General features: G+C 33.8%; 1 protein-coding gene across 3 annotated transcripts in view; it reads left to right on the forward strand.

Moving 5' to 3' along the window:
* Positions 1–10,442, forward strand: part of LOC103894908 (neuroligin-4, X-linked) — a 127,414-nt gene that overhangs the window by 42,651 nt on the left and 74,321 nt on the right. The window contains exons 2-3 of one of the 3 annotated variants that reach the window (XM_009274384.1): positions 2,861–2,920; positions 6,494–6,646. The exons of 1 other annotated variant lie outside the window; for it this stretch is intronic. In XM_009274384.1, the coding sequence (XP_009272659.1) occupies positions 2,861–2,920; positions 6,494–6,646 (213 nt within the window). The remainder of the gene's footprint in view (positions 1–2,860; positions 2,921–6,493; positions 6,647–10,442) is intronic. One more of the 3 variants, XM_009274385.2, reaches the window with a different exon arrangement.

Genomic DNA, 10,442 nt, shown 5'->3' on the forward strand with positions numbered 1-10,442 from the left:
ATGATTCTATGATTCTATGATTCTATGGCTAGTGCCCACAGTATGAAAACAATCCAATGTGGTAGGAAAACAGAAACCCAGTTTGAGAACCCATTGATGAAATCCATTTTATCAGATCTCAAAATGAATTTAAAACCCCCTCAAACCCAAGAACCTAGTTATAAAAGTGTATTTCATAGACAAATGAAAGATTGTTCCACAACACAGGAGAAACAGCATTCCCACTCACATTGTAATTAAATGTATTTTAAAATTATATTAAGTTGTTCTGAAAATTGGTTACTCCATGATTTCTTCAAGCTGTGAAGAATGAAAAAAGAAATAAAGAATGTTTCAAATATTGCAGATAACCTTATGTCACATACCTGTGTTATGTGATATTTGTGTCTCATCACATCTAGCAGCATGGTGTGGTGACATTTTCTAAATTCTCGTTACACTTGTGTTGTTCTTTCTGAAGTACACTGGACGAGAGTCACTTCAGGATGCACATTAGAGAGAAAATCCTTGCAATATGTTACTGATATATATATTGATGATTTGGGGGGAGCAGATAGTAGCTGAACTAAAACGTTTTGGGACACATCTACTTCTTTCACTCAAAGTACTTTAAATATGGATTACAGTCTAAATAGTTGCAGATACAGTTTTTTTCTACAGGCACTGTATATATGTGGGTCACATTGATTTTGTTATTTTAAATTAATAAGAATGATATGTGGTAGTTGATTTTTTTATATTTGGCATATGATGATCATATCTTTTTTATCAAACAATTAAAAGACTACCTCACTGGGGGAACTAAGATCAAAATTTCTTCTGTTATGTGCTTTCCAACTTGTGTCTAGGTGGATTTATTGTCTATGAATAATTATTTCTCATTAATTTTTTACATGAATCAAAAATAGTTTAAGGGCACTTTATGGGTGGAGTACTTGGTTTATCAAAATACAAAATTAATTTTATTTCAGTAGCACTTGAGAAAGGTTTCAACCTTCTTTGGGTTAAAACTAATTTGGAAAAGTATTAAAAAAAAGGGCAAAACTTGGATGGTGACAGATTTAGAGCCTGTATCTAACATTTCTCAAATAAATTGATAGATTAGAGAACATCTATATTTCATTGACAGTGATATTTTACCTAGTTAATTATGTACTGAATGCATAAAACTTAATGCACTTGTGTACTTCATGCACAGTAACTTGTGTACAACTGCACTGAAGATACAGGCTTTTTGTGGAGATGGAGTCTCAGCCACTACTTTTCACATTTTAACTCACTAATCACTGTCACTGCATATGTAACAGCAGTGTTTCCAGAAAATTTCTATAGAAAATCTGTATTCTGTCTGTATCAAGAAGACAAGCAAACCAGTGCACAGAACCCAAACCTGCATATATTAACAAATCTTAAGTGCTTCAGTAACAATTAACCACATTCTGTCTTACTTACAATCATAGACTGAGATTTACTTGAAACCTTGAATTTTGAGGGATAGAGGGACATTTTAAATAGTAGAATAAACAAAGTAATAAAATAATTATTTTAGCTAAATGTGATGTCTCTGTGACATACTCAGACTTCATATATAAACTCATACATAAACAAGTTAATAAAGTATACTGTTCTTTTTCAGTATGGCTTGAAAACATACTTCCAAATAAAAACAATTCAGGAAAAAAATGGTTAGAGTGGTGACTTAGACCATTTAATTTGTTTAGTAGCCATATTTCATTTCTAAACTAAATTAGAAATGGAGTTTCCTATTCATGTTTCACTCTTTATCAAGTAACATTTTATCTTACAGAGGGCTACTTGCTACAGGACTAAGCACAGCATAATGAAACGTTGGGTGCAACAATAGCTTGGTGTCGGGTTTTTTTTTAGTCAGAAAACAGAAGCATTGCCCAAGGAGAGGGGTGGGGAAGACTATGTTTATTTCTTCTTGCTCCCATAGCACAGGCTATGGCATGTATGGACATGTGTGTGTGTGTCTGTGTGTGTGTATGTGTGCATGCATACACCGCAAAAATATTTTGAGAAAGCATATTGAATACAAATTAAAATGTATTCTTTACTAAATCTTCTAATAAGTAGGTGCAAGTTCTTTATCATGGTAAGTAACTGTTCTCAGTTAATTTATAGTTTTTTCTAAAGAGCATGAAATGTGGTATAATATGAACCAAGGCTACTTTTGGACCAATTTCATGTCTGGGATTGACTCAATTCTGTTTCACCTTTGTTTACAGTCTGTTGTTTTAAATTCCTTTTTGCTCATACGGGAAGGAAGATTAAATTTTAAGGATGTCTTTATGGTTTGTCTTGGTCCATTCAAGTTGTGTGAGACTCAGTGATAATTTTATTTGCATTGGTTCCATCTAAAATTCACGTTGTGGTTAATTCTTAATAAATCCTAATGAGGATGAATAAAATGTTAAATCATTGAAGATAGTGACTGAAGGCATTGTTTCTTCAAGGTTACAGAAAAGAATGGAATAAATTGCATTTCTTATGTAGAAACCATAATTTGGTAAATTTTTTAATAGACTTTTTTGGTTTATATTATTCCTTTTTAATAGCACATTAATTTTGTTTTTGCAGAAATCACTTTTAACTGAAGTAACTGCATTGTCACAGAATATGATACGTTTTTTCAAATATTTTCAATTTGTTTTTCTTGACATTTTATGTTTATGTGCAGTTTGCATCTTTTTTGTTTTTCAATTTCAAATGTAACAAATTTTGACATTTTTGTTACATTTTTCTTTTTTTTGTGCTAGTGTTTTTTTTTTATTTTTGAGAACCTGCTGTTTTTGAATTCTCTTTTTTCCCTTTATTCTCCTACTCACTATGATCCCAGGAGCCAACACAAAGAGAAGCGCAGATGATATAACCAGTAATGATCGTGGTGAAGATGAAGGTATTTTTTGTTTTTTCAAAGCTCGACCCTGATGCATGAACATAAACTTTTTAATTTTTATGATAATAATAATTATTATTGTTATTGTTATTGCTGTTATTTCAACATGATTTTTAGTCCCGTATTTGCAGAAACACACTTCAGTGTGCTTCTTTATTTTCTTCTTTAGAAATTCCTTTCATTGTTTTTCTTTTTAAAATCCAAATTAGCATATAGATGACTGCAGTTCCCTGTGACAGAGGTGTAAAGGTTATTCCTAAATATGTGTGAAGTGAGTAACATAAATATTATTTGAAACCACATACTTTTCCTCCCTTATTCTTTCTTAGGTTGAGAAAATGGAATTTAGAAACATGCATGTGCTCTTTTCCCTCCTACACATTTTTTAAATTCACCTGTTTGAAATTCATGAAAAAAGTCACATATATCCTTCCTTTCACTTCCACTGTTTCCCCAGTGCACACGCTGTACATTGATGCAGTTGAATTGTGCTTTGTCTTTGCTATTTTTATTTACTTATTTATTTTTTTCTCACAGGATGTGGTTTATTTCAGGACACAAAAATAAAGGAAGCTGTTGATGCTGCTTTATTGCTTTTTCCTGTAATCAGCTAGCCTCTGAGATACATTCGTTCTGACTGACCACATTCCCACTGAAATCAATGACAATCATTTTCATTGACTTCTTTCAGAGTTGGATTGGATTCCCTGAAAGGAAATGTTAAAGTTCACAGTGAAGTACCCAAAAAAAGTTTTACAAGGAAATACTTTTTTCTTGCCTTGGCACAGCAAAGCGATTTAGGATGCACCAAAACAGAAAGAAGTCAAAAAATCTTCCTCTATTCTCACCCTTCCTTTTCATTAAAGTTACAATGACAGTTTATTTTACTTTATATATTTACCAAATTAAGAAAAATATTTTCAAATTAATTAAGAAGATAACAACCTTGGGTAGTTTATTGATCTGTTTTTGGAGCAATGTGTTTCTTATTCCTCTCATGCTTGGCCAATCTGAAGTGTTATTCCATGTCTTTTTTTTTCTGTTTTCTTCTATCTGACATCAGTTCAAATAACTTTGAAACATCTGTCCTCTCTTATCCCCTTAGAATCATGCATACTGCTGTAAGGACACTATCTCCTCTTTTCCTGGGAGTTCAGCTCAATTGTAGCTACTCTATCCATATATAAAATACCATAATAAAAATCTCAGGTCTTTGATTCACACTGGTTGCCCTCTACTGTACCACCTTCATTGCTGAATTACACTATTTCTTATAACACAAAAATGATGTGCAGAATACTCTGAAATTACTGTTATTTTCTGAATATCACCTTCCTATTTCTGTGCAACATATGATTTTTTTAAGTTATGGTATCATCATTTGCTGCACCAAATTCTGTAGTTAATTTTAAAGCAAAAGATAAGTAACAAGCAAAACCAAAATTGCTTTAAAAACTTAAGATAGGTACTGGTTTATGAATACATTATTATTCAGACTTCTTATAAAATTATAAAAAGTTAAGGTTTCATGATTAACAAGGGCATCCACTTTAGATCTAAGCACATAAAGCACAGAGCTCATTTCCTTTATGTTGAAGCTAATCATGTTCCCATTGAAGGGGAAGAGGAAACCTCCCATTGACTTCAGCAGTGAAAGATTCAACCCTGAGGTAGAGCTATGTAATAAGCAAAGATTAAATACAACAAATCATGCCATGAGACTTTGGAGAGAGAAGGGAAAGGTAGTTCAGTAACACAAATAATTGTGTTAAATAATTGTTGCTTTCATTTTTTGAGGGCTTAGCTGAGTCTTCACTGAAGAAACACTTTCATGTACTTTACTGAAAATGCTGAGAATAAAAAAAATACATCCACTGGAATGTACCTCATTACTTTATATGATCTGTTTAACGGTTACATTATTCTTACAGTCACAACAATTAAAAAGTTCTTATCACAAAACTTTTTGTTCTGCTGCTCAAGTACAACACATAAAATACAACATGTAAAGTATGTATCTTTTTCCGTAAAGAAGGTGGATTCTACAAGAAGCCTTAAACTCTGACAACTAGACAGGTGTACATTGGAGACTGAACATATGTTCCTTGCACTCAGATGACAATTTTTGATATTTAGGGTAGTGCATACACATGAGTAAAGTAAAAGTGGGCCATAAGAATATGACCAGTCATAATTTAGCTTTAAATATGCTCAAATTAGTTCCACATATAAAAAATATTATATATGTGGTACCTCATTCCTGATCACATTTTTGGTATCTTAGAGTATTTCCTAACAAACCTGAGGAGAGGGAAGAGTTTTGGAAGGCTTTCAAACCCAGGTCCCCTACCTCTAGGTACTTAGCTCAGCTTTTTCTTCCTCCACTGTCCTTTTCCACTGTTCAATATATGCCTATCCTACCCAAAAAAGAACACAGCTTTTTTTTTTTAATCCTGATTGAATACTCAGAGACTCTGCTTTCCCTGTATGATTGAAAGAAGTGCTCCTATTCCACATGCAGATACCCTGAATTATCTGTAAAAGGTGTATATATCTAATGGCAGCTCACTGAATTGCCCTCTGCTTTTTAAAGGAGCTTAACCCCTGTTCCCGCTGTTTCTGCAGAGAACATAAATTCCTAATTTAGGTAATCTGAACTATCCCTGGGGTCAGGAGCCTAACTTGTTGGTTATTGGTGGAAGAGATATGAATCCAGTCCTAAATATACCCCAAATCATTGATTAGTGCATCTTTATAACTCACTCTGAAGTATGAAAATATTACGACCAATTTCATTTAACTTTTTTTTAGAAATAATGACCCAGCTGTTTATCTGTTTAAAAGTAGTCAAGAACTTTTCTGCGTATACAAAAGATTAGCAATACCATCAAGGAGCATTAATTCAGAGCTGTTCTTTAAGGCTTAGCTACCATGACAAGGAAAAGTACAACACAAAAGACATCGTTTGCTTTAAATACAAAAAATCTGGGCCATGAATTCACATAAGTTCTCTTTGTTTGTTAACTCTTAGGCTATTTGAAAGAGGGAACAGTTTACTATGTTTATTTCTATCAGAACAATTTGATTTTGTGATATTATCTCTTACTGAACTATTGGGAATATAATTTCAACAATTATACCTCAGTGAGGAATGGGAAGTATGGATCATTATTGTAATTTTATTATTAAATTTACAGATATTTCTAAATTGGCTTATACTTGAATCAGAATATTCTAAAAAAAGATAAGATTATGCCATAATTTGATTTTTCTATTTAGGCTTTTAGACATTTATATTCAAATTAAATTCCTTGTAATTTTGAAGACATTTCAAGTGGTCTGAAAACATTTCAGAGGAAATATTTGAAGTAACCAAGAGAGATATTCAAGCTATAAATATTAGGCTTGTAAGATAATCCTGAACTGTGTAAGCTAGATGATTAAAGTGGCGGTGATGACATTGAAAACACAGGAAATACTTAACAATATTTTTAGCACTGTTATAAATTGCTAATGCCATATTTCCTTATTTTTTATTACTTTATTATGTTTTCCTTACTTGAATTTTTTCAGACATTCATGATCAGAACAGCAAGAAACCCGTTATGGTCTACATCCATGGTGGATCTTACATGGAGGGTACTGGCAATATGATTGATGGCAGCATTCTCGCAAGTTATGGAAATGTCATTGTTGTCACTCTCAATTACAGGCTGGGGGTTTTAGGTAAGTGACTCTTTTCTTCATCACCAGTTGCATAGAAATATTTTACTGCTTAATTTATCTACTGATCGATCATTGGGCCAGTTTTATTTTTAAAACAGAACACTTGCTGGTGGATAATTTGACTGTATAATATTAATTTTGAATTCTGTTCAATATTTTATGGAAACTGGGCTAGGCTACATGTCCCCTTCTTTTTGACAGCTGCCTTCACCTTAGACAAAAATGACTGGATATTTATAATTATGTTAATGCTGGTTTATGTTAAATTTGTCATTGTATCATATTTGCTCTTGGCTCAGTGATTTAACAAGTTTTGAGAACTTGTATCTTTTTCTCATTAAAATCTTCTTGATTCCATGTAAAATAAAAAAGAAGAAAATTAATCAAGAACGAGTACTCTCCAGTTTCAAAACAATTGGTAATGGTAGGAAGAGGGAAAATGTTACTATTTATCTGTATTTATTATTTTTGTGTGCAAATTGTTTTTTAGGGCAGAAGATGTAGAGTTAATACAGACAAAACAGGCTATATACACTGATGGAATTTATGTTGCAGGTAATATGGAGTCAAGGGGTTTCAAGGAGTGATGTAAAATTATCTTCCTAAATACACGGAACTCCATAATCACGAATTATAATATTGAGAGAAGTTAATACTTCTGTCTTTCAAACAGAACAAGAGCTGCATCTTCTTGACATTATAAATATTCTTCTGTCAGCATAAGATTGCATAATAAAATAACCTTAGATCCATGAAAACAGACCAAAAATCTTTTCTGCTTCTCTGTGATTCCAAATCCTGGATGTTTGCATGTACCAGGCTTTTCTCCAAATGAAGGTTTATTTATTGAAGTTCTACTTTTCCATAGAAAATTAAATGAAAAATTTGCTTATAATAGCAGACATTAGAAAAATTTTTTGTCTTAATGAAAAAGCATATAGTCTGTATAGAATAGCGTATAGACTACTAGAATGTTCATTTTTCCAGCATTTTAGATACACAAGGTAAAGCATAGTAATTTTTTGTGTGTGTGTGGGGGGGTTTATTTAGCATGGCTTTTACAATGATTTTTAATCTTGTTTTTCTTGATAGCAAATCTGATCTATATTCTTGGCACGTACTGTTTTGGAACACAGGAAACTTCTTTTGCTGAGTTACCTATTAATGTCGTTAATGTGTTTCAACAGTGTTCATCAGAGTACTGAGAATTTTTTTCTTGTCCCTGATTTTGACTCTCATTTAAATACAAAAGAACATTTTTTCTATGTTAGAGTCAGATTTAAACATAAAGCCAGGAATATAAAAAGATATTTTGGTATATTTATGCATGCAATCTTGGTTCTCAGAAACACACCCAAATATAAGTTAAGAACTCAAGACTCTTAAAAAAAAGGATTGTTGTTGTTGTTGTTGTTGTCAAATACCCAGGAACTTGCTAATAGATATTTATCTGTAAAAAAGGTTATTTAATGGATCCCTTAAAAGGTTTTCTCTTGGTTTCTTAAAACTAAAATTGTTGAAGGGTACAGATGGTTATAATTAGTTTAAATGTTTCATTGTCCAGCTGCCTCATATCAATCTAAAGGAAAAAATTCAATATTTGCATTGATGATCTCCTATTTTATGTATTTATATTGAAAACAAAAAAGACAATGTTATGTTTTTATATTGTGACATTTAGGAAAAAAGGCACAATATAGAGGCATTCATATAAAACTGAAAAGTAATAACTGCGAGGATTTTAAATGGATTAGGAAAAATACAGTTATATTTGGCATTAAATACTGCTTCTCAACAGTGGTAAATGTAACTTTTGAGACACTATAGAATTTATTCTTTGTTATAGAAGGTCTATGTTTGAATTAGAAAAACAGAAGAAATTCAGAATATGCATTTAGCGTGTAAAAAATCAGAGGAATTGTGTTTTATGAGCATATTTCTGTTTTTTCTTCCTGGGTGAAATGTTAATGTGATCCTTGAGAACTCATTAGGTTCTGCCTAGACATTGGAAGGTGTTAGGTGAATTCCATGTATTTTTGAATTGCTTCGTAAGTAAAAAAATGAAAGAGAAAACACAAATTTCTTCAGGTAAACAACCATATGGAAAATGAATATGGTTATTCATAAAAGTTTAAAAAGTAGTATAATTATTATGACATACAATTTGAAGATTGACAATATTTCTATCCATTTCTTCTAGTCTGAATTATCTTCTTTTTGAAACATGTACTTATTTCTGTAAAACTGGTGTGCTTCTGTTGAATTTGATTTGTAAGTTTGTACACAAGAGGACACATACAAACCTCACTTTAATGACAGAAATGTGTAATTCTATCACTATTAGCACATCCTGTGATGGAGGAATATGTATTGAATTGATCACAATGATGAGATACTGAAGACCCTTTATATATGTATTTTTCCTTCCTCTGGAAAATTATCACTTGAATGGACCTGCAAACTGGATGTTATTATAGTTACCATAAATGTTATTCTGTTCTTGAGGCACATTAAATTATTTTCTTTTCAGTCTATATTGTGTCATTAACAACAGTAGATAGAAAATCTATTAGGACTTCATAGATAATCACTGGATGATATTAGCCAGACAAATCATAGAATCATAGGATGCTTTGGGTTGGAAGGGACCTTCCAAGATTATCCAGTCCAACTCCCCTGCCATATGCAGGGTCATCTTTCACTACATCAGGTTGCTCAAAGCTCCATCCAACCCGACCTTGAACACTTCCAGTGATAGGGCAACCACAACTTCTCTGGGCAACTTGTTCCAGTGTCTCACCATCCTCATCATAAACAATTTCTTCCTTCTATCCAATCTAAATCTACCCTCTTTCAGTTTAAAACCACTGCCCCTTGTCCTGTCACTACAGGCCCTGGTAAAAAGGCTCCCGTCATGTTTCTAAGCCCCCTTTATATATTGAAAGACCACAATAAGGTCTCCTAGGAGCTTTCTCTTCTCCAGGCTGAACAACCCCAACTCAGCCTTTCTTCATAATAGAGGTATTCCAACCTTCTGACCATTTTTGTGGCCCTCCTCTGGACCCACTCTAACAGGTCCATGTCTTTCTTGTACTGGGGACCCCAAACTGGATGCAGTAGTCCAGGTGGGGTCTCACAAGAGTGGAGTAGAGGGGGACAATCGCCTCCCTTGACCTGCTGGCCATGCTTCTTTTTATGCAGCCCAGGATACAATTGGCTTTCTGGGCTGCAAGTGCACATTGCTGGCTCATGTCCAATTCTTTCATCCACCAGTATCCCAAAGTCCTTCTCCGCCAGGGTGCTCTCAATCCATTCATCCCTCAGTCTATATTGATGCTGGGGATTGCCCTGAACCAGGTGCAGGACCTTGCACTTGGCCTTGTTGAACTCCTCAAGGATGTTAAGGTCCCTCTGGATGGCATCCTTTCCCTCTAGCACATCAACTTCACTACTCATCTTTGTGTTGTCCACAGACTTGCTGAGGGTGCACTCAATCCCATTATGTCATTAATGAAGATACTGTGTTCAGTTTTGGGCCCCTCACTACAAGAAGGATGTTGAGGTGCTGGAGCGTGTCCAGAGAAGGGCAATGAGGCTGGTGAGGGGTCTGGAGAGCAAGTCTTCTGAGGAGCGGCTGAGGGAACTGGGGTTGTCTAGTCTGGAGAAAAGGAGTCTGAGGGGAGACCTCATCGCTCTCTAGAACTCCCTGAAAGGAGGTTGTAGCGAGGTGGGTGTCGGTCTCTTCTCCCAAGTAACTAGCGTTAGGACGAGAGGAAATGGCCTCAAGTTGCGCCAG

Source organism: Aptenodytes forsteri, unplaced genomic scaffold (genome assembly GCF_000699145.1).
Source record: "Aptenodytes forsteri isolate BGI_AS27 unplaced genomic scaffold, ASM69914v1 Scaffold144, whole genome shotgun sequence".
Taxonomy (NCBI): domain Eukaryota; kingdom Metazoa; phylum Chordata; class Aves; order Sphenisciformes; family Spheniscidae; genus Aptenodytes; species Aptenodytes forsteri.